General features: G+C 39.3%; 1 protein-coding gene across 2 annotated transcripts in view; it reads left to right on the top strand.

Annotated features, from left to right (window-relative positions):
• SLC45A4 (solute carrier family 45 member 4) overlaps positions 1–17,924 on the top strand; it is a 62,527-nt gene that overhangs the window by 25,611 nt on the left and 18,992 nt on the right. For both annotated transcript variants that reach the window (XM_053943211.1, XM_053943218.1), the window contains exon 2: positions 63–681. In XM_053943211.1, coding sequence (XP_053799186.1) covers positions 438–681 — 244 coding nt within the window. In that variant the 5' untranslated portion in view covers positions 63–437. The remainder of the gene's footprint in view (positions 1–62; positions 682–17,924) is intronic.

The following is a 17,924-nucleotide window of genomic DNA, read 5'->3' as shown; positions in this document are numbered from 1 at the left end:
GGGGGGACACAATATCCTGAAAAAGCCTATTGAAATTTTTAAATGCTTGCTTTTTGTTGCAGATTAATCAGCCACTCGATGGGGATTAACAGTGGAGCACCTCTTTGTGTCGCCTTTCCACCTCTGTGTAGCACGAATAACAACTTCAGCACTTCTTCAATAATAATTATGAAACTGGTATTAACTGAATGGCAATTATGGATTTTTAACTCTAACTCACAGTAAACCAGCAAGCCATATGTTGAAATTCTTACCAAATAGCTTTTCATTCTTAATGTCTCGTATCTATACAAGAAGTTGCAAGATACCTGTTTGTACAAGAGGAATATAAGCATTACTTGCCTGAGGAACAGAAGCTGAAAGAGAAGACACCCTAACTTGTTCGTGGAGTTATGGTAGTATTATTTATATAGATATAACAAATATATATATTTTTTATGGTAATGAAAATGGCTCCTCAGAATGCTGACTCAGAATCTATGCAAGTTCAAGATCTACCTGTGGCACAGCTTCAGAAACCAGAAAACAAGGAGAATGAAAGTAGGGAGGAGACCATTAGTGAAGGATCCATCGACCGGATTCCGATACGCCTGTGGGTGATGCATGGTGCAGTAATGTTTGGCAGGGAATTTTGTTATGCCATGGAGACAGCTTTGGTAACACCTGTATTGTTACAAATTGGTAAGTAATTCTCATTTCTGTGAGTCAAAGCTTTCTATATATTTTTGCATTGATTGAAGCCAGGCAAAGAGGGAAGATGCATCTGCCAACTAAAGGTACACAAGGTAAAAAGGACTTTGGTTGTTTTCCTTAGTGCCTGTAGCAGATTCAACTCTGTGATCATGTTTAAATGGGAAGGATTTCTACATGCATTCATCTTCTGTCTAATATTGCTTCCCTCTGTAAAAAATGTAACCTGATTTAATTCTAAAATTCTCTACTACAAGGTAAGTGTCCTAGAAACTAGAAACAATATTAGGCTATAAAGGATTGCAGTGAAGCATTTTTTTAATTTATAGAGAAATGCTTTAAGTTGCAGTACTTTACAATATCTAAATAGTTAGATAAATTGTTTTTTCCAGTAAACTACTGCATTTATTTCTAACCACTAGAGAGTCTTGTTTTGTGTGATTAATGTGCAGTTTACAGCATGTGAATACATATGAATAAACTATGATCCCAATAGCCTTAGATGATGATGGGGGGAGTGGTGTGGTATAGAATAGGGGTAATCAGTGTTGAATTTCATGGAGAGTATTGTCATTAGGTTTCAAATAAACTGTTTACATTATTAAGAGTATCTGATACTGATACAGAAACTTGTCAATCATATATCAGAAAATATTACACGACACGGAATGGAAATGCCAGACTGAGTGAGGAGTAAACCAATCATGTGTGTGTACTGTATAATTGTCTATGTATTTGGATATTATATGTTTGCTTTGGCTTACCTGTGCAGGTGTGCCTTACAGCTTGCTCAGCTGTGGCCAAACAGAAGCACTCAACCAACTAAATAATAATGTTCAATGAATACTATTTACAACATTGTTTAAAAATTTCTAGGTTAGCATCTTGAATGAAACACATGGGGGTTTTTGTTTGTTTGACATGAGAAAAAGGCATTTCAGATTCAACTTGTGAGCATGTGATGTACAAGTTTTTTCATGCAGTCTTGCTGCAGTTAAAAATGTGTTTTCATATGAAATTGCTAGTTGGTTTATTTTGAGTGAATGGAATGAATAATCAGTGTAGTTAGTGCCATGGGAGATGCTTATGAGTTAAGCCTCTATGTTTTCCTGAAAATTTTAGTTTTCAGAGCTCATCAGATGGTCTTCTTGGATCTATTGTTTGCATACTTAAAACAGATTCTAAAAAGGTCCAAAAAAAAGAGCTTTTCTGATCAACCTGACTGGCTAAATAAAACACATGCAGCTTCATCTAGGAATGTTTGTAACATTTGTAAATTGAACTTTTGCCTTTTGGATAAGTTGAGATTTAGAGACTTCAGTCCCTTGTACTGGTAGCATTGATTCAATAACTGTCTACCATAAACTCAAAAACGTGCATCCTGCTTTGCATGGAGAAGATCCCTGGTTTTGTAAGTGGCCTGTACGTTTTTGTTTGCTTTGTTTGTGCTGGCATTTGGATGATTAAAACATATGGCTGGTTAAGCTGACTTTACCTTACCACAGGGTAAGGTCAGACAGCATAAATAAACCATCCTTGTAATTACTAACCCATCTTCCAGTTTACATTTCTTTTGTTAGCTTTTCTAGCTGTTTCCTCCAGATAATTGAGAAATATCTCTTCCCTTCCTTCCCTAACTCCAGTGATCAAAATAACATTGGGATTTGGGGGAAGGGAAGCAGAGGGCTCCCACTTCTAGAAAAGCTGCACATCAACAAAGCGATGGGGATGCACATCAAAGTCTGTGGGGATACAGCAATGATGTTCCAAGGCACAGAGATAAGAAATGGAGGTTGCAGTTACAAATGTCAGTGCTTTGGGAGCTAATTGAAATCATTCTGCTTGGCTCCTGTGCCCTCAGCAGGGCTAAAAACAATGTTGGATTCACTAAAGGGTTAAGTTATTCACGGGTGACTTATCTGGCCTCTTTGTTAATTACCTCTTACATGTTTCTGTTTACCTTTATCAACCTCAACATCTGTCTGCCTCAGCATGAACTATATTTATTCCTCACTGGAGCGGGTTGCAATATAGCAGTTGAACTGATGTAATATTCCCTTTGCTTCTTGTTTTGGTAAAAGCAAAGATCAGTTTCTGTGAGATTAAATTGGCTCCAGAAACTATATTTGAGAACTGGCACCTGGGGAAGTGGGGTGACTCAACCAATTTTGCTTATAATACACTGAAGAGCAAGAAGCCTTTTGGGTATCCAGAAAAAGATGACTCTTTACAGTGTGTGTTGAATATTAACAATTAAACTTTACAGTGTGTGCTTGTGATTTTCTGTACCTGGGAAAATTTGATCACTGAAATAATCTGAGATTCTTATCAGATATCACCATGAAAACCTTAGGCACATTAGTATGGTGTTACACACTTTCTGCTTGCAAGTATTTGACTTTGCAGTTTGAGTACCCTGGATCAGAGGTGTAGTTATGATTTGTCAGATGACCAACCTGCCCTACTTGTTCTGTAACCCATGAGATTTTATCAGCTGAAGGAGATGGTCACTTGATGGTCCCTTTCCAGTTCAGCAGTGGTTGAAGGCATTGTGTTTAAGTTTCCTGAAGTTCTGAAATTTTAACAAGAGAACTTGAAAGCATCAGTGAAAGCTGCTTGATTCAATGCATACTGTGAATTGGAAAGCTGCTTAAGCACCCAAGTTGCTGCACCCCTACTGAAAGAAGCTCTAATTTCTAACTTTAATCATTGTCTTTATTGCTACAGTTGATGTTACATTGCTGTGTCAGAAATGCAGCTACAACTCTATAACAGTCTTGTAATCATAACTGGGCTTTAGTAGCCTAGCAACAAGTACAAGCCAAATATATATTACATGCTTTTTTTTAATTACAGCTTGCTCTTTGGTTTCTTAGTATCTGCAGCTTAAGAATCAAAATGAAGTGGTGAACTTGTTGAAAATTCAAACAATGTAAAAAAATGCCAAATATGAGAATTCCAGTCAGAGTCCAGATGAAATTATATTATTTGACACTTACAGAAGTTACAATCTCTAAAAATCTCCATTAACCTTTTCGGGACCAGTTCAATAAGCAGTTTCTCCCAGCCAGTGTTAAATTTTATTATAAAATAAGCTTTCAGCACCTTCAGAACTTAAGTTTTACTTGTTCATGAGTCCAAGGATTTTGAGAAATTGAGTGATTCATGTTATTCTTGACTATTAACATTGCTGATTGCTTCCCCTGCACAGAAACTACAAATTCCATAGGAGCAGGATGAGGATGAGGCCTTTGTCTTCTGAAACATCTGGTACTTAATGCTGCTTATCTGTGAGAGGGAATTAAAATCCCTGCTATTGTTTATAAATGACAGTGTATTTTCTTCCATCATTAAACTTGGCTTCTAAGGATTAAGTCTCTAAAATCATCCCAGTTTATAAGTTCATGGAAGATTTGGATACATGATAAAATTATTTTGCACAGGATTTTGCTTGAATAAAAGTAAAAGGAGGAGAAACCAAAGACTGGTGTGATGTAAACTTGGAGAAACTGCTTTTTGAAGAAACTTGTTCAGTGAAATCACATTACTTGTGTTAATAACACTTTAAACCATTAATAAATACATAACTTGGTAATTTCAGATTATTTCTACTTTAATTCAAACAAAATTTTGGTTTTAATACAAGATGTAAATCCATTGTAGTTCTTCTGAAAGGTGGGATCCATGTACCTGTTTCATTAGGACTATGGAAGAAGAAAAAAATGTATTTTGTGGCTTGGGGTGGCTGCTGCTTTCAGCATGAAAAACTCATTGTCTGACTAATGAGTAGTGGTAGCTGTAAACATGAATTTCACATTTTATATTTAATATGGTAAAAGCTTTGTCAAGCCTCTACTGTTGCTTCAAAGGCTCTTTCAATGCTATTCAGTTTTTTATGAATAGTTAATAGACACAGAAGTGACTGTCAGCACCAGAGCTGTTCCTCATTCCCCTGCATAAATTAAATATATTACACTGGTGCTCTTCAAAAGTATCTATGTACATTTACATAGTTTCATAAGGATACATAAGAGTTATACATGAGATACATAAAGATACATAAGAGATACATAAAGAGTTCACATGTGCTGCTTACATTTATAACGTCTCTTACATTTAGAGATGTTTGTCTGGTATGCTGCAGGAAAAGCTGGGGGTTTTATGCATTTCATATCTGAGTGCCTCTCTGTGATGGCATCACTTTGTTTTACTGTAAGAATTAATGGATTCTTGTAGTAAACATTGGCTAGTCTACTATTAAATACTAGTCAGTTAACCCTGAGCATCAGTGTTGTTTTTAGGCAATACGACTGAAGAATAGAATTTCTGGAAATTGAGTATTTCACTGCTAATTATTAGATTTTATTAAAAAGAAAGGCTGAGCTACACAAAGCAGAACACCATAGATTATTTTTGTTTGGAGAAAGCAAAACTATTTCTCTCATTAGATCCTTTCAAATCAGCAAAATGCTGTAGTTGCTCTAGTCTCATATACATAGGAAAGCTGTTCAGGGGTTTGGGCTGTTATTTTACAGCTAAAGCAGTTACATATAATATCTCATTTAAAAAGGAATTGTCTAACATTCAAAATTCATCCAGCCTAAAGCTTAGCAGACTGTGCATAAAGGGTCTTGAAATCTAGTTCATGTGAAATTGCCAGTATGGAAAAAGTGTGTTAAGCAATAATTCAAACTGCTGATTTTGAGAAATCTCTGTGGTGGCTGAGAACTCATTATGCAGAAGAGACTCAATATTCCAGAGTTAACTGTTTTTGTTTGCAGTAGTGACTCTCTCCATTGAAATGTAGTGTTGATACCTGCCTGAGAAGAATGCTTGTAGGTAAAGGGAGATTATGGAGATGTATTTAGAAACCAAGCATGAAATGTTACAGATAATTGGCTTCTTGGTCTGTTTCTTCAAAGGAATTAAGGTATCAAATTGCTGACTCAATTCCGTGTGGAAGCAGATAGCCTTCAGCAGATAGCCTTCAGCTCAGATAGCTAAGCCTGAGATCAAAGGAAATATAAAAACCTGAAAGATCTCTTGGGGAAGAAGGGAGCAAAGGGTTGGATGGGCTGTTAGAGGCTGCCTATAATTTAAATGAAAAAGAGCCGAGTGGCTGGAAAGCCTCGTGCAGATGGAGGAAGCTCTTCAACACAAAGCAGCACTGAGTCTATTTCAGCTCAGCTCGAGTAGTTGAGTTTATTCCTCATCTCTGCCAAAGGTTACATTAAGGTTGTGTATTTTTAACTGCCTTTCTGAAAAGCTTCATCTTCCATTTCAGCCATGTGTCCTACCTTACCTTGTCTTGCCAGGAAGAAACTGAGTTGCTATAACCTGGCCTTTTACTCCCAGAGTGAAATTCCTGTTCAATTCAGCTGCATTTGTGCTCCCAGGCATGGCTGCATTTGATGCTGAGAGTGAATTGCAGGATCTGAATTTCTCTTTGGAAGAATTAATGGCTTGAGAACTGACCTGTCCCAAGAGAGGGCTGTAACACAGCTAACCTGAGGGCAAGAATTGAATATACAGTGGATCCAGAAAACCTGGAATAATAAACAATTAAATCCTTTTTTCAGCCTTGTTAGCTTTAGTTAGTCTGTAAGATCATGTAAAGTTTGTATTCATATCTAATGTGGTGGAATGTATAAGACTGCAAATACTGTCCCTGAGGTACATGTTAATTGCTCTATAAAACCTCCCCACCCATCTTTTTTTACTTATTGACTAATTTTATGCCCTCTAAGGGGTTGTGTAAGACTAATTTTACTGTACTTTTTTTAAACTAACAAGCAAGCAGGCTTTCATATCATGTATCACTCTAACATGAAATATCTTTTGACCTCGAAGCAATAGCAGCACAGATTTTGAACACAGATAGCCTTAGTGGAAGGTTGGGTTAAAGATATATTTAAAGCCCTTTTAAAAGAAAGATGCTGTGGAACTGTTGAGATTTTTAATCCTGGGGGCAGTTAGGAGCATGTGCTTTATTTCCATATGAAGGCAGATGCCATGCAGTTTGGCTGTTGTGCAATAGCTGTTCCTTAACAGCATTTTTTATATCCATGTTCTGTTTTTCTTTAAGTAACACTGAATCTGGCATTCAGAGGCACCACTGATAACACATGGCAGATTTTCAGCTGGGTAATGTGAGCATTCCTGCTGGCTCTAGGGTCCTACAGACTGTGAGTTTGGATGAAAAGCCTTTCTAGGAGAGAGGAGTTAAGTGCAAATGGATTCAGCGGCTTCTCCCATAGCATGAAATACGTTTCCTATTACTACTTACCAGTAGATAACTGTTTGTTCCCTGTTTTTTTGGCTGAATAAGGCTTGCTGGAGAAGCTACTTCTAAAATAAGTTTCATATTTATTATGGTGCTGCTTTTTCCCATTCCAAATCTTTAACAGAATTCCTTGAGCTTTTAATTCTGTACTGTTAATGGGAATGTTAATGTGGTTTGGGTTTTCCACCCCTAGCATAAGGAGTGTTCACAGCAAAAACTGTTGTGTGAACACTCTTTGAATCCTCAGAAGTTTTCATTTTAAGAGTTTGTGTGGTCTGAGATTAGAGCAAGTGACCAGTATATGACACAAGAAATATGAACAGGTCTGAAAACTGTGGGCTGACAGAAGCGGCACAGTGCAGGGTAAAGCAAACTGTAGAAAAACGCAGGCTGTCAGTGAAGGATGGAGGTTTAAAAGCAATTTTTGATTGCTCTCCTCTGTTCTTCAAATAATTTTTTTTTTGTGCAGCAATAGACATTTTAGTCTGTGATTTGTCAAAAAAGCTTGAAGCCTCCAAAAATAATCACTTTCTAAGAAGGAAATGTACATCTCTATCCTTATGTAGCTGCTTCTTCCTACCTGTAGATATTTCCCGTCCAGCATGCTGCCTGCCTTTTATCTGGAGGGTTAGGAGAGGCTAAACCGTTCAGCATGACTTAGGTGTACTTTGAGATCTCTGTTCCCTTTCTTTCCCAAATTCCTTTTCTCCTGCCCAGAGACCTAGTAAAACACAGAAATAAGGACTGCTAGACTGCTAGAAGTTAATGGTGGTGAAGTGGGTATGGGACCATATTAAATTAAAGATTTTTTTTTTTTTTAATTTTCATATCAGCCAATAGCATTAAATTCTTTTTTCAATCTATTATAAACAGGGTTTTTATATTTCTCTTATCATTGGGTCACCAAATTGACTTGAAATTCTTTCCTCTCACACATAGCAGATCCACCTTGTTTTGAGACTCAAGGCAAGCCTTTCTGCTGCTTTCAAGGACAGTTCTAGAGTAGAAATGGGTACAGATGAGAATAAAGGAACTGCAGGATCCCTGAATTTTTATTAAGATTTCCTGTGAGTAGTGGGGAAAAGATGAGAGAAGTAGGGAGAGACTTTGGCCTCCTGGAAATGCAATAAAATTGAGTGGTTTTAAAGACACATTTGTGCAATGTCTTTCTTAGCCTAAACCCTTCCTCTTAATCTTCTTTCCACTACATGCCCAACATCACTTTATACTTCTGTCTAAACACCCTCATCTGGACCAAGATGTCAGGAGAAGCCTTGACTGTACATGCATGAGTTTTTCTGCTCAGAATTTGAGTTTGACCCTCAGCTCTGACCAAGAGGTAACTTTGCCATAGCAATAATAGGTGAAATTCGATAGTGCTTCCATGCTCCTTTATTACAAAGTAATTGCCAGCAGGGCAATTTTCCAGAAGGCAATTGCCTGTTCTTTACTGTAAAAAGAAACCTTTCAGCTCTTGGATGGAGTTCTGGTGGCAGAGACTTGCAAATGCAGAACTGAGATTTGGATGCTCAGCATTGGAACTAGCAAACCCACAGCTTACTTCAGTGGGTTTCTGTTGAATGTGGACTGAGAGACAGGTTATGAAAAAGGAATAGCTGGGAACTCGTTAGTGAGCAGGAGTCTTACTTTTCAAGGAAATAGAATTAAAGCCACTTTGGAAATGAAAAGAGTGCCAGCAGGCCAACTCAGGTAATGTTTTAATATAGGATTGTCAGAGCTGCAGCCCCTTGACTCTGTTCCCCTCAGTCTCCTGTGTGTTTGTTGCAAGAGTCTTTCTGTTGTGATGCCCCTCTTGGACCCCATTTAATCATCCTCTTTTCACCAAACAGTTGAAGAGGTTTCAGATACACTTCCTGCAGGCTGTTTTGCAATAAATTATTGGAAATGTTTTGTGCTACTGATTCAGTTTGATAATATTTAATACAAGTCCATTTAACTAAATAGGGAAAATCCATGTTATGGATTATGTCTGCATTGGTTTGGATAAATCTCCTGTAGCTCACGTAACTCCATAAACATCTTCTTCTCCCTGAAGTTTTGAGTAGCTGGGTACAGAGCAGCACAGATGCAGATTTTTCCAAAAACAGATGACCCCAACTCTGTTAACATTTGGTGATATTCAGTTGGAGCCTCCAGGTGAATTTTTTCCACGGTAGTAGATACAGAGCACGTAAACTGAAGAATTTGAGCTTCTATTAGTTTTAGGGAATGGTGACTGCTGGACTACAGTTTTCTACAGCAAAGTTAGGTGCCATGTTTCCAGGCTTTTGGGAGTGCTAGGTGTGAGGAGCACACTTGGCTCAAAAATGTCTTCACACACTTCCAGAGCAAGAATGCTTTTCCCCATGGAGGTGCTGATACAGGGCAGGGTATCAGAACAGAAAGGCTCAGTCCCTACAGTGGCCTGGTTCTGTCCTTGGTATAAGCTTTGTCTCTGGCAAGTGTCCCATCATGAGACAGTGCAATTGCTTTTATTATGCCGATAAATTTTGTATAACTTCTGCTCAGATCATCTTCACCTTGAATATCTATCCTCCCCTGAATCCCAGTGTCTGTTCTTTCTGGCTCAAGTGATAAACAGAGCTGGATCATTTTCTGTATGTTCTCTGTATTGGCTATATAAAAACATGACTTTCCTGCTTTTATCACTTGTGCTGCTCTGTAAATAATAGTCTTTCAATAATTCTATCAGAATTGAGCTTATCCACCCCCCAGGATAATCTGCAGATTCCAAAAATATCCTGCTTTAAATGAGCTTTTGATCTGGAAGTGTTTTAATACCCCTTACAAATGTTATATCTGGACACTTCTGGAAAGTGAAGTATTTCTTTGGAGAATAGAGATCAAGTTCATGTAGGTGGCAGGAAAATAAATACTAAATTACATATTCTAAAATTAGTTTTAAACTTGGGCACTCTGGGAAGAATCTTCATGAATTTAAATCAAAGTGTCTTGAGTATTCAGATAAATGATTGTTTACTGGGGTTAATTAGTTGTAGTGGAGACAGTTGTGGTATTCATTATGTTTTCTTTACCTGATTTGGAAACACAGAGTCAGTGTCCTCCCAAGCCAGACATTTTCTGGCAAGGAAGAGTCATTACAGGCATACCTGCTGTCTTATATGGACTGCATCAGGTGACTTCAAAATGATTGTTTATCATACTCAGCTGCAATTTAAACAATTTGTGCAGCGATTGGATGTCACTGAAATATCTGATCTGCTGTTTTCTTCCAAGCTGCAGCAGAAAAGAAGAGCAGATGCAGTGTGCTTTGCTCTTTTTTTCCTCCCCTTAAGTCATTATTCTGGAAAACTTTAAAGGAATAAATTTCTGCTTGCTAGACTTTGGTGTCAGTTTATCACCTCTGCAGTGGTTCTGCACTACATGTGCTGTTTTAGAAAAAAGGGTTTGAGTATTCCTGATATTAATGTCTTTGTAAAATAGAATCATAGAATGGCTTGGGCTGCAAGGAATCTTCAAGACCATCCCGTTCCACCCCCCCTGCCATGGGCAGGGAGCCTTCCACTAGACCAGGGTGCTCAGAGCTCTGTCCAACCTGGCCTTGGACATTTCCAGGGATGGGGCAGCCACAGCTTCTTCTGGGCAACCTGTGCCAGGGCCTCACAAGGTAGAATTTTTTCCTAATATCCAGTCGAAACCTACCCTCTAACACAAAGCAAATAATGCTTACTTAATACTGACCTTAAATAAGAGCAGAAGGAAACAGCCATCTGTATGAAATTAAAAGGGAACTTAAATTCTTTCCTTTCCTTTCCATTACAACCAACAGAAGTATGCCAGAAAGAGAGTTTTCAAGCCCAAACTGGCTGACATCTCAGAGGTCATGGCTAGGCCTGTGGTGAGCAGCAGTGTTGACACCCCTTCCTCAATGACTTCCTGGGTCCCGCAAGTACAGTCTCACTGTGTAACTTTAGAGAAGCTCAAGAAGTGCATGGGGGAGCCTTCACAATATTTGAGGTTGGCATGAGAAAATAAGATTATGTAATCAGTTAAAAGGCTGAGGGTGGTTCTTTCTCTGTAATTTAATTAAGCAATAGTCTACCAAATGCTCCCCCTTCTCTGAGGTAGTCAAAGTCACGCATCATGAATTCTGTGCCAGGGACTCCATCAGTCTGGAGAGAGTCAGTGTGTGCCAGAGGTTATGGAGATAATTGGAGAGCAAGGTTATTTATCTGCACTGTGTATTCCTACCCTATTCATGTGGCAAATGTGTTTAAAATAAGTTTTCAAATGTTTTTAAGCTGTGACATTCAGGAGAAGAACTTGGTACAACTTAGGTATGAAAGGATTGCCAAATCTTGCAAATGATTTAGGTTTGAATCTTAAAAATTACTCAGGGTCTTTGTTGGATGACTATAATGATGAATAATGCAGAGTTGCTACACCTGTAACTTATATATAACTTGTATATATGTATAAATGACATATATAATAATATATACATGTATATATAATATATATAACTTGTTCCATTCTAAGTTTAATTGGAAAGAAAAAATCACATGCAGAGTGGTATAAAAGACAGCTGGTTATGAAAACACTTGTCTGTTTTTTGGAATAGAGTTTTGTTCTGCTTCCTCCCCAGTGGAGGAATTTGCACATTTGGAAAGGAAATGTTTGCTGTCGTTTGTGCTGGCGTGCTCTGCTTGTTTAACTTCAGGTTTTATTGGTAAATGTATCTTTCCACGTATGGCTTCACTGATTGGGCAACATAATACATGTGAGTAAAGATCACATTTAAGGGTCTGCAGTAAGAAGTCATATTCATCTTGTATTATTACATTTTATTCCAGACTATCAATTCCTGTTATTTGGTGCAAAGGGACTCCATGGATCTCATTATCCTTCATGTACAAATGCAGTTGTATAATTTTTAATCAGCTGAGTGAGGGTGGGGAGCAACTTCTCTGGGACACAGTGAGTGAGTTATTTGGAGTGATGCCTGAGACTCTGCTCTAGTTACTAAAATTTCCTATGAGAGCAACCCTGTAGTATGACCCTGCAAGCTCAAAATACTAAGATCAAGGGTTTTATTAACTAGAATTTAGAAAACTTCAATGTGAAAGCTGCTCTGCTTTTAACTCTCCCCTGTACATGTATAGAACGTGTTTCACGTAAGTTAATGTTCAAGCCAAAACATGCAAGTTAGGAAAGTTTGAGGCAGGTTCCATAAACACCAACACTGTCTTTAATCAGCCCCAGAATTTCATCTGAGAGGATGATTTTCTATAATGCTTTACCACAAGGCAGGTGGTTGGTGGCATGAATAGCTACAGAGAAAACCCACATTTTTTGGCAGGGAAAATCCTCAGTTGATTAAAACTCTCTATCTGATAGTCCTCATTCTTATATCTAGAGATTGTTACAGCCTCTGGTGAAATGCAGTGTTTTTCCTGGAGCAGTGTACGTGGAAAATTGTGCCTGCAAACTCCAACATGCTGTTCATTTGTTGCAGCAAACAGAGAAAGCACTAATAGGATTTCTGTTCCGCTTGATGTAGCCACATGAGGAATTAACCTCAATAAAGGCAACTGCGTAGAGGAATGCAGTTTCTCTTTAGGGGCTTAGGATAGGTTATTTGCAAAATTCGCCTGTTTGGGTTTTTTTTTTTAAAGCAAACAATGAATAATGAGTTAGAAGAATCAGCGTGTTTCTTTATATATTCATTCATATAATTCAGCAACACTTTTAAAACAGCAAATAATTGAAAAGCAAATGCTGTGTTACCACTCTTTGCTGACTTTCTGGTAGAGGTTCCCAGTAGCCCAGTTATGACCAAAATTATCCCAGACAGAGTGTTTATTCCTGTCATAAATAAACCTGTGGTCCAAAAGCTTTTAGAAAGTCCAGAAGGTTGATTTTTCAGCATGGTAACAATTAACAATATACTTTTTGTAAGCCTGTCATGAGAATGGTGCTTTTTTGTTAGGTTTTGAGTCTTGAAAAGGGAAGTAAAGCACTTTGAAACTGCATGATGTCAATGGCCTAAGGAGTGTAGGTAGGATCAATTCAGCTTTTTTATTTTCTGGCAGTTTGGGGGAAAATGGCTTTTGGAATATGAAGTGTATATTGGGTAGCTATGACGTTTATTAGGTATTACATTTTTTTCTGTTGGGTCACCCAGGGTAATTGTAGAAGGAGCTGCCTGCACCACCTTCTGACCCTTAAAAGGACTATGAAAATGTGAGCCCAGCTGAAATGTAAAGATCAACTGTCTGGTCACTAATCCCCAGGAAGAAAAAGGTTCTCAGATGGTGTCTGCAGGGGTACACAGGCCAAAAAACACCTCGTTAAGTCAATGTTTTCATGTGACTTCCAAGCATGTAGTCAAGTCTAAAAACTGGGGAAGGAAAGAATGATTTTTATCAATGTGCAGAGACAAGCTCCTTTCATTTTACTCTCAAGGCTGGAAGTGAACTGTTTTCTTTGCTGCTTGCAATTCAAGGGCGCAAATATTGTGCTGACCGGACTCTGTCTGGCTGCCTGCTCAACAAAAAAAATACTTTTTTGGCTACCCTCAAGTCTGCTTGCTTTCCTTTTTCAAGTTCTGTTCCTGGGTACACTGAGCAGATGCCATGCTGGACTATGTATATGCCAGTCATTTGTTTGGCAGAGTGGACCAGATCCTTTATGATTCCCTAGGGCTTGGGAGTTGGTGGAGTGGAACAGACACATCAGGGGAAACTTCTGCTGCAGTGAATAGGAATTAGTATCTTGGTGATGCCTTCTAGCCCAGTGTTTGCTACAATGGTGGTTTAAAAGTCTCGGCCATGGGCAAGTCCCAGAACATTTGGGCTCTCCTAGCCCTTGCTTAGTTATGTCAATCAGGCTTTTACCTACGCTTGAGGTCTGGGTAGAGCAGTGTGGAATGGTGCTCAAAGCTTCCTTTGGGCACAAACTCCTTGCCCTGTGCAGCAGAACAGCACCAGAGCAAGGAGGGCGCAGGCTGCACCTACTGCTGCCTCATGGTGCTGCTGGGAAGCCCCATGTTGAATAGATCTCCCTTAAGTCAGTAGGTTTTTAATTAAAAACTTGTTCTTAAGGTGAAAAGTTGTTTGTTGACCAGACTTTTTTAGGAGGTGGGAGGGTTGCTTTAATCTGGGTTAAATACCCCAAGTTAACAGTTGAGATTTGACTCTACTTGGAGTTACAACTAGGGGTTAACACGAGTTTTTGGTTGGGATTTGACTCAGCCATGTAAGTAGATGGTCATATTCTAGGGTATTAATGTGTTAATCACTGCAACAAAAGCTCCACTGTTGATTAACGGAACAGGTTGCTGAAAGATTTTCTGTTGTGTGTGTAGGAACTTCTTGGATTCGGGAATTTTCAGGGAATTTGAGCCAAAGTCCCCTGTTTATAAATTTGTCAATATTCTAGAAACAGTGACGAAAAACTCTATTGAGCTTTGGATAAACTGGGATGCTGCATCTCTTCAGGCAACACATGTCACAGTAATTGATGTGTAATCTTGCAGCCAGAGGAGCGGGAAGTGCTGCAGCGTTACGTAATGCGCCGAGCCCAAGTGGGGCATCACGTACAGCTGATGCCTTTTAATTACATCCCATAAGGGCGAGGGAAGATCAGTGTGGTGAAACAGCTTATTGACTGCTGCATTCATACATGGGCCTGCATACGTTTAGACACTTACTAGTGAAGGGAAATGGATGCTGATATTGTGTGTGTGACCTTTGAGTCCTGCATCGGCAGCTTGCTTAACCAGCCAGCAGCAGGAGACAGGCTGGGAATAAATACCCTGACATTGTGAAGTCAGCCTTGGGTGATTCCATAATAAAGAATACAACCCGTATTTTTCTGGAACACTGAAGAAAGTTTTCAGTTTTTCCCTTGATGTAAACACCTCTGATATACCCTTAAAACTGCACAACAGTGGTAGTTAAAAACTAATTTTTTTTATTAGTGCTGCTTCAGCACACTGGAAGTTGCATCAGATTTAATCTATATTCCATTTCAGCTTGTTAAACACTGTGATGCAAATTTCTTATTAGTGTCAAAGTGATATATTTCTAAATATTGGTTAATAAGTGAGAGAGCAAGAAAAGTTAGAAACAAGTTTCCCAAGAGCCAAAAAGGACAGCACAGATATCTGGCAAACTTGAGTGAATCAGCTTCAGCAGTAGGTGGGAGCCCTTGGCAATGTTGTTTCCTTGCTCTCTCTGCAGCTTATTTTCCTGCTGCAGCATGGGGAAAGCTCGTTTGGCATTCTCAGTATTTGAGCATAAAAGGTTCAGCTTCTGTCTTAAGTAAAGCTGGCACTTTACACTGTACCCTGGCAAAAATAAATACTGTGGGTTTGATAAGGATATAATTCAGTGGAACCTATAGGAATTGCTAATTAGCTACAGTAAAAAAAAAATCTACAACAGCAGTTGATGCTGTGGCCTTTCCTTGAGCAGAGCAGGTCATATGTATTGCTTTTGATTCCTCCTCCTCTGCAGCAGCAGGAGTAGCAAATAAATCAAGTAATAGACATATGTGTCAATATTGTATAAGGAAGTAGGAAACTGGATTGTTATAAAGGCAGTAAGCTAGAAACAGTCTTCTCCCTGAATTACCATAGGTTGCGCCTCTGGAAGTAGGTTAGTAGGAGGAATAGAAACTTTAAAATAAATAATGGAAGCTTTAAAAGCTATGCTTGACAGCATTTGTGATCATGCTAAAAGGAAAATCACATTTGCCTGCCTGCAGATCAGCCCATGTGTTCTCTATCTGATTCCTCAGACTTCAGCTGTTCCCAGGCTTTTGCTTCCCCTCTCCCCCTTCCACACATACCTTTGGCTCACTTCTCTTAACATACGCTTCTCTTCCCTGACACAGCATCATAAAACTGGGTTATAAACCAGAAATTGTCAGGAAAGCCACACAAACCTTTCTACAACTTTGGCAGAACAGCCGTGCAGCAGCAGAGCTTAATGAAACACTGACGACTCCCACAGCTGCCAAATATGAGAAGGGGAGGACAGTTGTAGGAGGTTGAGAAGCAATAATTGAGCAGAGACAGAAAATGGGAGAGCTGGATGATGAAATCCTTTAAGAGGCCTGTCACTTATTTCCTTAATTCCATTTTCCAGAAGTGTTATTTAACCCACCGTGGTTGCTGCTGGCATGCAGCAACTCCCTATTGCATAGGGAGTTTCAAAAGGCAGAATAGTTTTGCCAGAAGGAGATATTACTCTTCTGCAGCTTCAAAACACCTCCAGAACTCTCTGTGTGAAACACCACACTAATATTTCTGTACTGAAGTTGTTGAAGAGCAAGGGCTTTGTTTTATTACCAGTTTAGCTGGTCTTTCAAAATGGATGGCTCTAGTCATGGCATGAAATAGTTTCCAAATTTTGGGGAGTTAATTCTGCTGTAACAGTGTTGACTTATTTGCATCCAACTCCTAAGGAAATCTAAAATTTGAAATAGAAGTTTTAAGTTTTCCTACATCTCTAACCTAATATCATCATTTTAATTTTCCTATTAATTATTTGTTCCTATGTCTCTAACGTAGATGCAGATTTTCTCTTGGGTCCTGTCCTTATGATAGGGTGTGACTAAAGCAGAAATGTGGGTGCATTTTAAAGGCCTGAATGTGCTGTAGAAGCTTTGAATATCACAGCAATGCAGGAAGCAGGTACCTATTCTAGAAGGCAGACAGTGCCCCCGTCCTCTCCCCTGCAAAGTGTCTCTTTGGTCCTCTGGGTTTTTCCTGACTATTCCAGGGTGGAGAATAGTCTGACTTCTGCTGGTAGTTTTGGAAAGAATTTTCTGCTTTTTGCCCTTGGATGTCAAGTTTTTGCAGTGCCATGTTTTTTTATGTCTCTGCAATATTCCTATTAATTATTTGTTCTCTTGATTACCCCTCTCCTCAGTGCCCATAACCCCATCCAATGGAGAAATTGTACTTTATCCCTCCAGTCTTGTGTCCCACAAAAAATTCCTTGTTTGCACAGAGGATGCAGCCCTGTATATCCTCTAGAGCAGCTGAGTGAGCTGAGAGCTCAGCATCCCAGCCCTTGTGCAGCCATCCCTGCTAACAAGGCCTTACAGCAGGGGGATGAGGGAGAGGAGAGACTTCTTGCAAGTGGGTGACATTTGTGTTCCCGCAGTGTTTGGCTTGCAGAGCTTGGCATGTACTCTTGCCTGTGAGATGGGGATAATGTGCTGACAGCTCGTGAATGTTGCAGGCTAAGCACAAGAGCTCTGATTCGACAGGCACAAGAGGAATTTCAGGATGTGGATTTTACCAGTGGGAAAATTGAAGCCACAGTTTTGAGATGCTGTTTATACAGTAGGTTGTTCCTGAGACACTGAGCGAATCAAGGTGCCTGACAGCTTGCTGGGCAATCATTTCAATGTAGGAAGCTAAGCAGTAATGAAAAACCTCACAGTTTTGTTCTGAGTTCTTCCACCTGCTCTCTTGCAACTGAACTGAGCCCTGTGATCACAAGTATTGGTCAAATTTTCATCAGTGTTGTGCTATTTGCTGTTTCTTCCAAGCGGGTTCTGAACAAGTGCTTGGCTTGAGCAGGTACCTTATACAGGTTGGGCAGGAGTCATTGAATGAAAAGCAAATTTTTCATCTAAAAATCAAGTCCTGTATAAGCTTCACTTCTTCTCACCCCAGCAGCTGTAAGATACAGTTGCATTAGGGCTGCAAATTAGAGGCTGTCTCGTCTCATGTGCTGCCAGACTCTGATTTCAAGAAGTACTTAAAATTATCTCCTTCTTAAAAGCTTGTACTCTCGCTGCTCAGATCGTGGTAATGGACACTAGGAGAAATTTGCTTTTTTTTACCCCTTCCCTGTTGGCCAGAGCTCCTTTTTCAATCCAGAAGTTAGAATGTGGTTTCTCCTGGGTGCAACAAACTCCATGTACAAGTGCTGACCGTGCCTCAGTAGTG

The sequence above is a fragment of the Vidua chalybeata genome, chromosome 1, assembly GCF_026979565.1.
Source record: "Vidua chalybeata isolate OUT-0048 chromosome 1, bVidCha1 merged haplotype, whole genome shotgun sequence".
Lineage (NCBI taxonomy): Eukaryota > Metazoa > Chordata > Aves > Passeriformes > Viduidae > Vidua > Vidua chalybeata.
This window is presented reverse-complemented; position numbering and strand designations above follow the sequence as displayed.